Consider the following 16,486-nt stretch of genomic DNA (forward strand, 5'->3'; position numbering starts at 1 on the left):
AAATACATATTTTATATGATATTTTAATTAAATAATATTATTGATCAATAGCTCAAGTCAAATGCCAAAAATAATACTGTGACATGCGCTTAACCCACACATTATTCATATGTATTATGCTCTTCCAATTAGACCAGATCTCAGGGGCCAAGGTGAACTAGGGATTATACATCAGTTGCCATATAATGACCAAATTATTTTAGATTGCCCAAGATTTATTCATCAAAATACAGGAATAAGAAGCAAGAGCTCCTTTACTCCAAAATAACTTGTATCCTGTCACCCATTGTATCCTGAAAATCCAACAATTGTTTCCCACCCTCTTCTAAAGTTGCCTCATCCAACAGAGACTTGATGTTTACACCTACCAAAGCTGTATAAAAAAAAGACATAGAAATTGAACTTTTCAGAAATGTGTTCATAAGATTTGACTTTCAAAAGACATCACCAACTACTTAAAATAACAAACATACCCGGAACTATGTTTGTGATTCCTTCCAAAAACCCAGCCTGCGGAAAAGAGACAATTAAGCGTGCAAAATATTGGAAAAACTAATAACTTGATGCAGCAGATAATGTGCATACAGTTTCATGCGCACTAAAATATAGAGGATGGGGTTCCATATTCATGAAAAGTCAAGTTCAAACTATGTTACAGAACCAAGACAGCCTAGAGATTGATCATGCACACACGTGAACCTTAAGAAAGCGCCTAATGCTAAAGATATCACAAATATAACTCTAAATTGAATTAAACAGGCACCTCATATATTCTCTTGTGGATACCTCGCGCAAGAATCACAACATTAATGAAACAACAAAAAGGTTCAGAAGTTAAAGCATATGAGTTGGACCTTCTTCAGTTAAGAAATGGCTCTGCTGCACTCCTTAGGAACTCATAACTGCTTTTGCACAAGTGATTATACCCCCTAACCCACCCCAAGAAAAAAAACGGCTCCAACAAAATGGTTGAAACATGGTTTGGTACCAAATACCAATATCAGTTATTCAAAACTAAGGAATTATTCTCTCTTAAAAATTCAAATCTTGATAATTTGTCGAGATATTTTGAAACTATATATCTTGACAAATTATCAAGATTTGAGTTTTGATAATTTGTCAAGATATTGAAACTTAGAATCTAGAACTCAGTATATTTGATATCAAAACTGAGTCTCTTACCACATAGCTTATAACGTAGATAAGAATGCATCCCTTAAATCTGAAGCATTTTACTTAATTCTTGGCCCACCAAAGAGTCAATATCTCTAGCCTGTTACTATCATAAAAGCCCTTGCTTGAGTCCAGCAGAACAATTTAAGTCGGCAGACTATGGATGTTAGCGTTCCTTTTAAAAAGAAAAAAATAAGCAGACTGTGGGTGCTAGCATTGCAAGGCTTCAAACAACGAGGCTTCAAAATGATTTACCTAAACTGATATCTATAAAAAATTAAGAGTTGCTCTTTCAAATATTCATTGTTAAACCTCAAGACAATATCAACTATATCTATGATAGTGTAATCCCTTCGTCATGCATCATAAACGGTTAAATAGTTTCTTAAAACATTTATTGTAAATAGTTTTTAGCTCACTAATTTCACATACGTAATAGCTGAAAGACAAAAAATAGCTGAGGAGTATAACTTACAGGAATTCTGATATCTAGCTTTTCAAATCCATCTTTTCCAGTAATCTTTACTCTCAATTTCCGAGACCAGGCCATTGAGAAATTTCCTTTCTTACCCTCACCAGAAAATTTGTCATACACCTCAGGTATCAATACCTCAACAGGATTCTCTGGTATTTGACTCCTCTGCTCTCTATCAGCTTGGATGCCGGGTTGAACACCATACTCATTGCTGTTTGATGAGAAATCACCTGATATTTAAAATGTGAAAGCAAGGTAAAATGTCTTTGGATCAGTATTAAAATGATCTGACAAGATCTGAATCCAAATTGTCTTTTCAAATAATTAGAAAGCCTAAATTGACGGCATTGCTCACCTTTACGAGAAGGGAGTTGACTGCTTGTTGTTGCATAACGCTTCTCTTCTTCATAGTAGGTATTGAAACCTAGGATTTCTTTTAGCTCTTCAAATGAAGGCATGCTACCCGGCGATGGTATCCGACCTCCTTTAATGGCAGACAATGCATCCTGAAGATGTTAGTAACGAGTTAACAAATCAACGTTTTTTTGGTAAATGTTGTGCAGCAGAAATTTTTTTGGCAAGCTGTCATGGGGTCTATATCTCAAGCCAGTAGTTGACAAGTGAAGAATTAGTCTTTTCTACTAAAAACTGATTATGTAGGGAGCAATCTAGCTATTTCTGTTTCAAGTCTTGTTTTATATACATTTCGGAGAAATTGCAGGAAGAAGCAAAAAGAACATAGAAAATAGAAACAATACTAAGAAACCAATGACCGACTGCATGATGACTTACTCATTGAAGCCCTTCCAAGCCTCAGCAAGATATGCTTGATATGAGGATATAGAACAAAGAAAGTTAAGTGCAACATCAATTGCCTTTATAAAGAGTCCCTTAGATAAAGACATCTCTTCACATGTTACCAGATACTTCTTCAATGGTAGAGAAACTGGGAAAGCAAGGGATTTGGATTGTTTTTGCACACTCAAAACCACAAACTACATAAACATTTACTAAAGCTTTATATCCTCTGCATCTTCTTTATGCCAATCAATGAATCAACTTACCTTATCAAAAAAAAAAAATGTTATAGCCTCTCACAGCATAATAGCCTGCTGCTTATGTACCTCGTTCTCAATGCTTGCTTCACTTAGACCAAAAACTACAACTTTGCACAGATAAGAAACTTTGAGATCACTAAATTTTAACGAAAAGAGAAAAAAGAAGGAAGAAAAGATGTTCCTCAAGTAGGGAAACAGAAGGGGTAGTTTGGTGGTAAGTGATTTCCTTCCTAGGGAAGATATTCTCATGAGATCACCGTCATACTTGCTATATAGGGTGGGGCAAAGGAATTTCTGGGTTGGTTTGATCTATAGCCAGCAATTGTATTGTTTTTATGTGTATACTTCCAGGATGCGCCTAACTATAAAACCTGAATGAATAAGTAAAAATTCTGTAGGAAAAGGATAATATGAAGTACAAAATCTAACCTGCATTGCACCGATTGATACCCCAATCAAGGAAAGTGGATATACCACAAGTTTGTATCCAAGTTCCTCAAGTTCAATAGGAGTGAATATTGGTGTTTTACCACCACCTTCAAGCATATTTGCCTGGATGCAATTGTAAAAGCTCTATCAGAAAATTTTACACCAAATCAATGCTGAAAGTTCCTCCAGTATAACAAAACTCAAAGCCCTGATCATGAGTACAAAGGCATAAGGACGCCACCGAGAAGAATATATATACTACATAAAGCTTTTTTTTTTCTTTTTTTTTTTTTGATGAAGAGAATATCATTGAAAGGGCATCAGGAAGATGCCATATTACAAAAGATAAAAGGCATGTCAGCGCCAGAACAAAAGACAAAAAGACATTTTTAGCTCCAAGACAAGTTTCCCTATGCTAGAACCAGTGAGCTAACAAAATCAAAAAAATTGTCAACACTATGAGCAGGTGTAAGATAGTTCCAACAGAACAAACTAACTAAAGATCTAGCTTTAAGAGAATGTTTTTTTTTTTTTTTTTTTTTAGAATGAAGCTTTTAGAGAATGTGTTGGAGTTGATATTTCAAGTGGAGCTTTCTAATTAGAACAATATAAACATGCTAGTCCTGAAAAGAAGGCATACAAGCTTCGGAACCAGTGGATAGACATCACAGAAAGCTTTCATCTCTTCTTTGGAAGCAAGAGCATCTATGAACAGAACATCAGCTCCAGCATCAGCAAGAGCACGTGCCCGCCAAAGGGCTTCTTCAAAGGAGACTGCTTGGCGTGCATCAGTACGTGCCACAATCACAATGTCAGATCCACTTTCTTTTCGAGCATCAACAGCTGCTTTTATTCTCATGATTGCTTCCTCCCGAGAAACAACTTTCCTGCCACGTGTGTGACCACATGCTTTGGGAGAAACCTTCAAAAACAGCATTACACGCGATTAAGTCCAAAAACAAGGTGGAGGTAAGGGAAAGGAGATTCACAACAAATACGAATTTTCAACTATATTCTGTAAGACCGTTAACTTTTGACATAAAATTAACAAAAAGAACAAATAACAGGGAGAAAGTATTAGTGATACCAAAAAAACACAAAGAACAAGGAGGAAATACTTTATTTATTATTGAATGTACAAAAGTATTTAGATAAAGGCAGAGACAATGTATAATACATGAACTTTGAGGGTTAAAATTATGATTCAGTGAATTGCAGTTCTGCTCATTGCTATGAAAGTTCTGCCTAAATAAAGAACACGAATGAAGAGTCAACCACCCCTTAAATTGAAGCCATGATACTTAGTCATATGTGACATGAAGATAAATAGAACTACAAAAGCCTTGCACACGGGGACATTTGTTGACCAAGTGTGTGTTCCAAAACAAATCAATAAGATTAAACTTCTATTTGCATGTTAATTGCTTCTCCTTATTTAAGTCCTAAAGAAGGAAAAGTGGTCCATCTCTTATAACATGTACAAAAGCTAACAGTCCACTATAGAAAAATCATTCAAGTTTTGCAAGAATGTAAAATTATATTCTCTACTGTGAAACCTAAAACACTGGCATCCTAGAGTGCATGCTTAGACTTGTAATTAACATCCCCAAATACTTGCACTTTGTGAGATGCCTCGTTTGAAATAAATGAAGTTAAGGCATCAAAATCAAGATATTAGTACCTACAACCAAGTCATATCTAAAGTAGATTGGTTTCTTTTACTTAGTTACTGGACGTTTCTAAATACAAGTGGAAATATTTTCTTCACATGAATGGTAACTGGCAAGAGATAGAAACGGAAGGAAGAGGATGAAGACTTATTCATGACACTAACTCAATAATCAAAAAAGAAAAAAAAAACTTTTGGAAAGAGGGGTGGCAGAAAGAAGAAGGAAAATGGTGGAGATAGTTAAAGATATCCATTTCTTTCTGTTTGGATTGAATAGGAAGTGAGGAATGACGAAGTCTGAACTCATTTGTTTTCTCATTCAACTAAAGAAGTGAGCCCAATAGAAGTTACATTCTTTTATAAAATTTTCCTTGCAAATCATACGCATGAACGGAAAATTCTGATACTCTGCATTCCTTTCTGTTCCCCCCTCTCAAATGAAAGTGAAAAAAAACAAAACCATTACATGAAGCTGTATATGTGGTGTAGATTTATACTCGTGGAATTCCAAAAATTTCCCAAGTAGAAAAAATCTCTTGGAGATGGAGTTCAGATGTTTAAAGGGAGACATGAGCACGAAAGTTCTCTCAGATGATGGCAAATGCGCTTAAACGATACAACCATATAGACAAGCTGAAAATTAAATGGCACTTCCGTTGGCAATCCAGTGGAAATCAAGAAGGACATTATCGATTTCTGTAGGAACTTATAAAGGGAAAATGAGAATTGGAAGCCACCCTTCAAAAGAGACAGCAAATTACAGACTGAGGAAATCGAAAGTGTTAACACCATTGCTAGAGGAGGAAATGGAAAACATTATAAAGAGTTGCAAAAATGAGCAAGAATGATCAAGCAACAGTAGAGGGTAAGAAAGCTTGACACATGCAAACCTGATCTTCAAGGATTATTCCCCCAAAACCTGCTCTAATATATCCTTTCACAGTTCTCTTGACATTCATGGCATTACCATATCCATTATCTCCATCCCCAATTACTGGTATGGACACTGCTTGTGTGATCTCTCGACCTTGAGCCACCATCTCTCCGTAGGAAATTAGTCCTGCATCTGGCAGTCCTAACCGTGCAGCAGATATTCCAAAACCTACAGATGTTCTCCAGATATTAGCTAACAAAAGAACATATGGGAAGTATTTGGCAAACTCACTATAACTTCATTCTTAGTTACATCAGAAGAACGAAAAACTAAAACATTGAAAGTTCTAATACAACACCTTACTTAATTTCCAGTGCGTATAGTCTGTAGAGACGAGGCACACCTCAACGCCTCCTCAAGCTCTACCAACAGCAAAAGCGTTTGGACTAACTAACAACATTATATGGAGCCATAAACCAGGTAGTATGCATAAACTTAACAAGAACTGAGGCTAAAGAGCTTAGAAATTCTTTTAGTTCCAGAATTAACTTTATAGCAGAGAGCCTCGCCTTTGGCTTATTTCATGGCTTCATATCTTACTAAAAGATACAAAGCGAATAAGCAACAGATAGTAAATAGTAAGATACAAAGCAAATAAGCAACAAGCAACAGATGGTAAAACACGTCAAAGAATAAGAAGCTATGTGAATACTAAATAATAATACTACAGAGTACGAAGAAGTGTGGAGGAGGCTAGTCCCCTGCCTATCCCACCTAAAGTACAACACCAGTCAGCTACCTACTACATTTCTACCCTAATCCTCGATCTCCATACCTTCTATTCTATACCTTCCTATCTAGGATCATGTCCTCAGTAAACTGAAGTTGTGTCCTATCATGTCTAATTACCTCCTACAATTCTTCTTTGGCCTATCTCTACCTCTCCTAACCCATCCGATAGCCCAACCCCTTATATCTCCTTATTGGTGCATCCACACATTACCTCTTCACATGCCCAAACCATTTTAGCTTTGCTTCCCTCATCTTGTCCACCACATCACGAAAGCCACTCTCACCTTATCCCATATTACTTCATTCCTAATCATATCTCTCCTAGTATGCTCACACACCATCTAAGCATCCTCATCTCTACTACATTGTACTTCTAGACGTGGGCGTACTTGACTGGCCAGCACTTTGCCCCATACAACAAAGTTGGTCTAACCGTCTGTAGAAATAATCAGAGCTGCAGTCCACAACTATAACCAGTCCCAAACCAAGATAAAGTAGTACCACTGTAGTGCGTCAACAGCTATCTTAAAATAGTCAAATTACCATGAATCAACTGGATTTACTCGGTGATTAAAAGCAAAAAACGATTTAAACATAGTACAAAAATACAAACCAGTTGTAAAGCAGAAATCGAACCCAGCTCGCTCAACAAGCTTAGCACTGAGAGCATCGAAACAAGCTGGTCCTTGATGAACTCCCGGCGATTTTAATAGTTTCCGGAGTGCCTTCGCCGGAGAAGTATACTCATTAGAGTTAACTGAACCCGATTCCTTATCACCATAGCTAGCAGAGACAGTGTAGCGAATAGAGGTTTTCCTTCCAGCTTTGCTACTGCTGCTACCTACTCTTTCCGGCAATGAAGAACCACTTTGAGGGAGCGTCTCGGCTACGCGCCGGTGAGCTAAGTATGCAGTTCGGCGTGACGGAAGATTCGAGAAAGTTCTGAAATCTGTGCTGGAAATTGATGCGGAATTCATTGTTGTTATGAGTTTTTCCTCTGAAACTCTATTTGTCAATCACAGCTACAACAGCATGTTTGGATGGATATTAGTTTAAGAAAATATGTTGCAAATTATTGTTACTTATAAATTTAAAATTTTACTAAACATATTGTTAATGTGTGACAACTAGCCACTAGGAATGTTTGGTGATTTGGTTAAAAATTGATTCAAAATGAAAATTAAGTTAAAAGATTAAACAAATTGACATTTTGTTTGATTTGATTTTATTAAAAATAACTCATAAAGAATTAATTCAAATAACGTAACTAACTCGTGAAATGGAGATGAAAGGGAGAATTGATGCATCTACAAGAAATAAAGTTTTAAGTATCTTGGGTTCCTATTCAAAGACACATGTGGATTGATGATGTTGTCACATACTTGAATCGATGTAAGTTGGGTGAAATAAAGATTTGTCTCTAGAGTACTTTGTCTGTTACCAAGACTTAAAGGTAAGTTATATATAGTGGTGATTAGACCTACATTAATATAAAGATAGAACGGTGGTTAGACCAACAATATTGTACGAAATATAATGTTAGTTAGTAAAAAAAAAAATTATGATCAGAAGATAAAGATAGTGAAGATGAAAATAATTGTGTGAATATATTATAGAAAATATAGCTTAGAATAAAATTATTCGTAGCAAGGTAGAAAGTGCATTGTATGGAATGAGATGAAAAAGTGAGGTTACAATTATGGGTGATCATGGTTCGGTCTTGATCGGTTATTGATTAAAATCAAAATCAAATCAATTTAGTCGGTTTTTAAATTTTCAAAATCAAACCAAACAAAATGAAAAAAATAACTGTCAGTTTAGTTATTGTCAGTTTGGTTCGGTTTTTTTTATTTTTTCTATTTGAATGTAATAAAAAAAATTTAAGACATACGTATCTCGATAGACACAAACACCTACCACATGAAAGCTACTGTGGATTCAATTAAGCAATGTTAGAGTTATTATTATACAAACAAAGTGATTCAATTAAGATTAAGTAGGGTCGATAAAATTTAAAGTAATGAATTTTGAATAATAGTAAGTATTATATTTTTTATTTTTTATTTTTTTTGGAGAAGTATGTCTCTTGACTCTTGATAGAGTATCCATAACCGGCGCCACTCACTGGAGAGGCTGAGCAAATTTGCAATGGCTCTTTCATTAGCTAAATCCACCTTCTTCTCTAATCCCACTTCATATTTTCCCAAGAATGGCATTCGAAGCTTTGGATTTCTTGTTCCTTTCTCCTCTTTCTCTACTTCTTCTCCGTTTCCTGCCGTAGATGGAGTCCATGGTTACAAGAAGAGGCAATCATCAGTAGTAGCCTCTGCTCTCGAGCTTGGTGGAGTCAAGATTTCAAAAGATGGTCAGTTTACTTATGCTTTTCTTTTTCTATGTGTATTGACTTTGGTTTTCATTTTACATGATGTGGGGATTGTAAAGTTTGAGTTTTTATGACTGTAGAATGTTGAATTTTCATCTGGGTCGATCTAATTGGGTCCAAGTGGAGAAGAATTGATATTGAGGATTTGGATAGTGTACTTTGGACTAAGTACCTTATTGTAATAGCTTTTGGGTAGTTTATGAAATGGTATTTTGTAGTTACCTCCCCATTGGAGGCTATTAAAGTTTGCATTTTTATGATTGTGAATCGAAATTTATCCACTAATTATGGGTCCAAATGAAGCAGAATTGATATTGAGGATTTATACAGTTGACCTTAAACTCAGCCGTTTAGTGTAATAGCTTTTGGATCGTTTATGAAATGGTATTTTGTAGTTACTTCCCCATTGGAGACTATCGAAGTTTGCATTTGTATGATTGTGGAATTGAATTTCTCCTCTAATTATGGGTCCAAATGAAGCAGAATTGATATTGAGGATTTGTATAGCCGTCTTTGAACTAGTTTGGGATTGAGACGTAGTTGCCCCTCGGTCGTTTATGAAATGGTATTTATAGTTACCTCCCCATTGGAGACTATTAAAGTTTGCATTTTTATGATTGTGGACTTGAATTTCTCTTCTAATTATGGGTCCAAATGAAGCAGAATTGAGATTGAGGATTTGTATAGCAGTCTTTGAACTGATTTGGGATTTTTTTTTTGACAAAGGTAACAAGTTTGTATATAAATCTTCAGCACTAAGGCTAGGATCCCAAGAATTTACATCACAGAGCTACGTACAACTGAGTAAGCTCAGCAACCCAAAAAAGAAAACCTATCTCTAGGTCCTATCTCATCTTACAAGGATCCTAAGATGTCTACAATTGCTACATGATCATCTATATACTCGGAACTACACCAATAGCAAACAATGATAGTGCAGTTCATTTTAATCCTATGCAAAGGACTACTGATACTTTCATAACATCTTGAATTTCTCTCCTTCCAAACGGTTCACCATATCACTGCTGGGACAATTCTCCATCTGTTTTTGTCTGCGCTACCACTCCCCTCATTGTTCCAGCTTACTAGAGCCTGACCTGCCCTTTTAGGCGTAGTCCACCTTATGCCTCTGAAACTAGTAAACAGGTTCCACAGTTGGCTAACCACTTAAGTTTGGGATTTCCAAGGACGGTCAGTTACTTAAATAGCATAACAAGCTTTCTGCCCTCTCTGTATTTTTTCAGTTTTCATTAACATGAATTGGGTTTGTTAAATTCGAGTTTTTATGAGTGTAGAATCTGAAATTTTCATCTGGTCGGTCTGATTGGATCCAAATGGAACATAATTGCAATTTGATACTGAGGATTTGTTCAGCAAACATTAAGCTAGTTTGGAGTTGATGCCTAGTAGTTTTTGTAACAGCTTGTGGGTCGATTATGAAATGGTATTTTGTAGTTACCTTCCTGGAGGCTATTAAAGTTTGCCTTTTTATGATTGTGGAATCGAACTTCTCCTCTGGGTCTGTCTATTTGGGTCGAAATGGAGCGGAATTGATATTGAAGATTTGTATAGCCGACTTTGAACTAGTTTGTATTGAGGGGAAGTAGTTGTAGCAATAGTTTCTGGGTTGTTTATGAAATGGTATTTTGTAGTTAGTTCTCCATTGGAGTCTCTGCTCTAGAGCTTGGTGGATACAAGATTTCCAAGTATGGGAAAGTGCACACTTGTGCTGAAAAATTTATCTTTTCTTCACATTTTCCTATGTACATACAAGGTTCAAGTTTGTTTCCTTTTTCATGTTGTTTCTATGATAGAATTGGTCCTCCGGGGCCAACAGAAAGCTCTTGGAGATAAGAAGTCAAGTAGCCAAAGTCAAGTCTTATTATGTCTTACCTTTATATTTCTCATTTTTTCTTTTATTGTGTTTTCTTAAAATTGCAATTCTGTAAGTACAGACAGTTTCTATTTTCACTTATAACTGTGGCCTTATGCTTATCCATTGTGTTTTTGTGAGTAAAAAATGTTTTCATTTATTTTTAATTTGACATCTGTATTGCCTTGGTGGAGCTTTTAACAGAGAGAATTTTGTTCTATCATCTGGTAATTGGTACTAACCTGATGATTGCATATACAGAAATAGTAAGGGATGACCCCACAAACAATATTCCAGATACAATATTTGCAAAGCTTGGAATGCAGCTTCATAGGAGGAACCAACATCCACTTGGTATCCTTAAGAATGCGATCTATGATTATTTTGACACAAACTATCCAGATAAGTTTGACAAGTTTGATGATTTGTGCCCAATAGTTTCTGTTAGACAGGTTGGTCCAAGAAGGTTAAGGAATCTTTTTTTGCACTCTTCATGATTTTGTTTTTTTGTAATTATATTTGCTTTCTGTGCTAGAATTATGTTCCTTTCCCCATTGATCAAGCATTTTCTTTATTCATAATTTCATATAGCTGGCATTAACATCTGTTTAATTTGCAGTGAAGTTAGGGTCCTAACAAACCATTCATTTTGGCCTTTTCATGGGGTTCCTCCTATTCTGTTGAGTAATGAATTATACTCTTCTACTCCCGAAAACCTAATTCTATTAGCTCTAAGGTCAACAATACTATTCCCCATCAATTATGAGTCAGGGATGTCAACCATTCAACCACTAACATATACAGAGTTATATTGAAGAAACCGTTAGAATCATCAAGTTTCTCAATGATAGATTGAAATACTATTCAGTATGTCTACTTCTTTCAGTTGCTTGATTTACATTTCTTAATCGTGTTATTACATGTTCTATGTGGAATAGGAAGAATAGCTCAATGATGGTATCAAACTGGAAATAAATTTATCAGTGGATTAAGGATAGGAAAAGCTTTTTGAAACAGAACTCATTTGTTGATGGGATAGTCATAAACTGCACTTGGGATGTGTTTTCCCTTTTGTTCACGTATCCTGGTAAGAGTTTTAATTAACTTCGGTTGCTTTCTTCTTACTGCGACTTGTGGGTTCCTACCTGCAGAACTTTGATGAAGTCTTGGTACCTGCTGATCACGTTAGCAGGAGTTACAATGACACATATTATGTGGATTCTCAAACTGTCCTAAGGTGCCACACAAGTGCGCATCAAGCTGAGCTACTGAGGAATGGACACACCCATTTTCTTGTTACTGGAGATGTGTACCGTAGAGATTCCATCGACTCAACTCACTATCCTGTATTCCATCAGGTTCTCTACCTGCAAACATATTTTTCTCTTCACATTGCAGATTATTGTGTGGATTTATCCTTTAATGGTTTTCTTCCATACTATGTAGATGGAGGGTGTACGGGTCTTTGCTCCAAATGATTGGGAGGGTTCAGGTACTGATGCAACGTCACATGCTGCGGAAGATCTGAAGAAATGTCTTGAGGGTTTGGCACGACATCTATTTGGTATAAATCTGTCTCATCTAAATGAGTCAATATGATGCCAATAATTTACCATATAATTAATGGGATTGCAAACCAATAACGAGTCTTGGTGATTTGACTATGATTTACCATTTTCATATCTATATCGCAACCAATCTCTTACTCTATGACTTCCTTACATCATTAGGAGTTGGTCCTAGAGGCCAGTTTGTAATTATGTTCATATCGTCTTAGAAGTTTGGTGCGGTGATTGTTGTACATTGTATAAATCTTTCTTGCTTCTTTCAATTTTCTTTAAAGAATAGGTGTCTCAATTAGAACTTGATTTTAGGGCAGATAGTAATAGAAGGCTGGAGCAGAGTGCAGACTGCTAAATAATAGGTCGAAGTTACTTTTAAGTTACCCTTATCTCAAAAAAAAATAGGTCGAAGTTACTTTAAGAGGTTAAAAGTGCCTATCGAAGTTCTTATCTGATAGTATAATGTAGTTGATGGCTCCCCTTAAATTCCGGTAGATCAATGGACTCAGGAGGGGTCCAATGCTGCTGCTTTTCCATCGTGTATAGATCTTTTAACTTGTTCTCTTCTTCAGAAGCCATCTTTCTACTACAAAATTTACTTTTTCGTGAGAAAGATTTATGAATCTCCAGCCTAATCTTTCTAATTCTTCAGGTGGGGTGGAAATGCGCTGGGTTGACACTTATTTCCCCTTTACTAATCCATCATTTGAACTGGAGATATATTTTCAGGTATACTTTGCATTAGTTTATGACAGACTTATACATGCTTTTGTTTCTTCTATTTCCTCCTCTCCAGATGTTAAAGTCCAGAGTATTATGCGAGTTAGTTTTGTGGTTTCATCAGATTGTTCAATAAGATACTATCAAATGTGTAGAAGAGTAAGATTGTATCACCTACTTAAACAATTTCTTTTACTGTGGCTCAAGAGTGTCAAGCATGCATTAGACGCTCACATCATATGCCAACTTCTAATTATGTGAGCTAGCTTTCGTTACTTTGAATTCAGTCAATAAGTGGATTTCTTCGTTGGAAATATAAAGTAGGAAGATTAAAGATGTGTGCCGGCAAGGACTATAGGAAACAATAGCCAAACATTCAGGAAGAAGATAATATAATAACAAAAGCAGTAATCATCATTTCTTGGATTGGAGTGCTTGGCTATGGTTTTATTTGATATACCATATAATAATAACTATACCATATATTATGTTCTACTCAGTGTTAAGTCCTTTACAGGATCAATGGATGGAAGTTTTGGGTTGTGGAGTGACAGAACAAGAAATATTGAAAAGAAGCGGTAAAACAGACAATGTTGCTTGGGCATTTGGGCTTGGATTGGAGCGCTTGGCTATGGTTTTATTTGATATTCCAGATATTCGACTGTTCTGGTCAACTGATGAGCGGTTCACTTCTCAAGTAATTTCTTCATCTGTCCTGTTTTCATTTTTCACCTTGTTCTGAATTTTCAGCTACTTCTTTCCACCTCTCTCTCTCCTTTTTATCACCAGTTCAGATTTTGCTAGCTTTCGGTAACATTTTCTTGATCATGATGTAGTTTTCTAGCGGCCGGCTCGGGTTGAAGTTTAAGCCATTTTCCAAGGTAGGACTTGTTTACTAATGTTTATCTTATGTGGTTTTCAAGCATTTGAAGAATCCAACTCTTATATTTGAAGATTTCATTTTTCATTAAGTGCATAACATTTTGTTTGAAGAATGCACTCAAGGGGTCCATTTGAGTCTTTGACTGCATAATCATGTTTGTGGATCTTTTAGTGTTTATGATCTTGTTTGAAAGACTTAAGCTCCTTAATTTTGCAGTATCCACCTTGTTATAAAGATATGAGTTTCTGGATCAGTGATTCATTTACCGAGAACAATCTCTGTGAAGTTGTTAGAGGAATTGCTGGAGACCTTGCCGAGGAGGTATGTCCACGTGATGGTTCTAGTTACTGCCAAATTCAACTAATAGATATGAGGGTCCCTTCATTAATGTGTTGTGTTACTAGTTTTTGGTAGAATAGATGAGATGCACCTCAAGCTGGTTTGGACACTAATGTTTTTTAAAAGAAAAGTTAACATTTAATCTATTTTGTTGGGGCACGTCTACTGTTAGGATTTTATTGAGGGACATTCACACTTGTGCAATGGTCATTAAACATTCTGCTTACATGAGCTCCATTCCTCCATAGAAATGGTGATGGTCTTCACATTTGTGCAATGGTCATTAAACATTCTGCTTACATGAGCTCCATTGCTGGGGTATGATCTTTTAGTGTTTATGATCTTGCTGGCCCCGACACTACAGTTATTACAAAAAAAAATCAAGAGATAAAGGATCTGGTTTTGGCTTTGAACTTCTCTCGTTTAATGGTCCATGGATATACCCCAATATTTGAATTCTTGAGTGTCTATTCCAGATTATTCTGCTAGTTTTCTCGGTTATTTGAAATGTTTCCTCTTACTCGACCAGTTTTATGGGCCTATTCATTGATATCATTAGTTCATTTCTCCAAAGTAAGCTATTCCGAATCTTGTACTTTATCTTAAGCTTTAGTGATTTCCATGTCATACCCTGGGGTTAGAGCTGAGTGACGGTTTTCCTAGTGAAGCCAACCACTACAGGTTTGGCCAATTTTACAGTAGGTTTATTGGGTCGTGTTTGTAACACGAGTTTGTGTGGTAACTAACTTTGGTATATAAGTGGAGAAGGGTAGAGAGGCATACTCACTCATCCTCTGACCCAATGGGTTGGCTCTAGACTGATTTCTCAGTCATCATGTACTTCGTGTAGTGACTTGTGTTTGTAACATGAGTTCGTCTAGTGACTGTTGCTTCCGTTTCTACTACTGTCAGGTGAAACTGATCGACAACTTCACCAATAAGAAAGGAATGACAAGTCATTGCTATCGGATAGCTTATCGGTCCATGGAACGTTCACTTACAGACGAGGAAATAAACGATTTGCAGGTAACCCCTCTTTCAAATGAATCTCTACCATCTTTCTCCTACCATTACTAAATGTCTTTTTGTGTATTTGAATGCAGTGGAAAGTGAGAGAACAGGTGGAAAACAAGTTAAAGGTTGTCCTAAGATGAGCTATTTTCAATTGTTTGTTTTTTTCACCTGATTTTGTAGCTTACAACATGTAGTTAATTTACCTGAATTTTATTTTACACATTTATATGTCACACTTTTTTCTTTTACACTATCTTGATTGTTTTAGTAGAATATGCTTATTTGCTGTCATTTGGAGTTTTGAGGCCAATATGTCAAGGCTATTATGAAGGGGTTGTTTGATTGATTGTATTGGAATAATAATTAGTATCAAAAGTGAAACCATTCTGTTTTGGTTCTTCTTTTCAAATGAGATTTCGATATAGAAGGATCTCTTTATTTCTTCACCGTAACTTCTCACATCATTTGTCACATGGGAGAGTTAAATACGAGTGATGTTCACCATTTCATTATTCTCACACACATTTGTTGATGACTTATCAACTGCTTTGCTTGATGAATAGTTTCACAAAATGAAGACGGATCAAAATAATGTCTAATCTTATTTCTAGATTGAATGAATTGAAAAGAGATATACGAAGTTCGTTCTCTTCTTATGTACAATTGAAAAACCAGACTACATTTGTGCTTCATGCTACTCTTTCCCTCTTAAAAAACCTTATTATTATTTTTAAGAAAAAAATTAATTTAATTAATATATGAAATTAAATTGAATTAGATTAAATCAATAAGTAGATAATTCAAAAATTAAGTCGTTCTCTACCCCACATAAAGATAAGGCTTAGTTCGCGTAACACCTTATATTCTTCAAATACCATTTGTGGAACTATACTTATTGCTTTTGAATCTCTCGAAAAATGAAGAGTGACAAATATTTTGGGATCGAGAGTAGTTTTTTAAAGAATTTTCTTATATAAATTATTCAATGAACACGTGTCATATCGCAAGTGGACTATTTGCAAGTAGCTTATTCAGTTATGTATATAACTGTCATCCATTAGAACAGTTTTTACTTTTTCTTCTTCTTCTCTTGTCAGCTAAAACCCTAAATTCTTCTAAAAAAAAAATGGAATCGGAAAAACCCCAAAATCCATCTCCAATGGAACCACAAGAAGAAGGAAGCAACAAAATCTCCAAAAAAGAAGCCGCCAAGCTTGAGCGCCAGCGCCGCCGTCAAGAGGC

General features: G+C 35.8%; 3 protein-coding genes across 3 annotated transcripts in view; 2 read left to right on the plus strand and 1 right to left on the minus strand.

Moving 5' to 3' along the window:
- Positions 1 to 16: 16 nt before the first annotated feature.
- Positions 17 to 7,535, minus strand: LOC102580274 (2,3-dimethylmalate lyase-like). Its single transcript, XM_006345717.2, has 8 exons — positions 7,084 to 7,535; positions 5,695 to 5,906; positions 3,776 to 4,057; positions 3,136 to 3,258; positions 2,004 to 2,154; positions 1,649 to 1,878; positions 474 to 510; positions 17 to 373 (listed from the first exon to the last, which is right to left on the minus strand). The coding sequence occupies exons 1-8, from the start codon at positions 7,445 to 7,447 to the stop codon at positions 255 to 257; spliced, it is 1,518 nt and encodes a 505-aa protein (XP_006345779.1). The 5' UTR covers positions 7,448 to 7,535; the 3' UTR covers positions 17 to 254.
- Positions 7,536 to 8,539: 1,004 nt separating this feature from the next.
- On the plus strand, positions 8,540 to 15,638 carry LOC102580607 (phenylalanine--tRNA ligase, chloroplastic/mitochondrial). Its single transcript, XM_006345718.2, has 10 exons — positions 8,540 to 8,835; positions 10,988 to 11,178; positions 11,878 to 12,084; positions 12,173 to 12,290; positions 12,941 to 13,017; positions 13,526 to 13,705; positions 13,845 to 13,889; positions 14,108 to 14,212; positions 15,143 to 15,256; positions 15,334 to 15,638. The coding sequence occupies exons 1-10, from the start codon at positions 8,619 to 8,621 to the stop codon at positions 15,382 to 15,384; spliced, it is 1,305 nt and encodes a 434-aa protein (XP_006345780.1). The 5' UTR covers positions 8,540 to 8,618; the 3' UTR covers positions 15,385 to 15,638.
- Positions 15,639 to 16,312: 674 nt separating this feature from the next.
- The window catches only part of LOC102590401 (aspartate--tRNA ligase 2, cytoplasmic), a 7,556-nt gene continuing 7,382 nt past the window's right edge, over positions 16,313 to 16,486 (plus strand). Inside the window, exon 1 of the mRNA XM_006345927.2 lies at positions 16,313 to 16,484. Within this exon, the coding sequence (XP_006345989.1) occupies positions 16,371 to 16,484 (114 nt within the window). The 5' untranslated portion in view covers positions 16,313 to 16,370. The remainder of the gene's footprint in view (positions 16,485 to 16,486) is intronic.

This window comes from Solanum tuberosum, unplaced genomic scaffold (genome assembly GCF_000226075.1).
Source record: "Solanum tuberosum cultivar DM 1-3 516 R44 unplaced genomic scaffold, SolTub_3.0 scf00072, whole genome shotgun sequence".
Classification (NCBI taxonomy): Eukaryota; Viridiplantae; Streptophyta; class Magnoliopsida; order Solanales; family Solanaceae; genus Solanum; species Solanum tuberosum.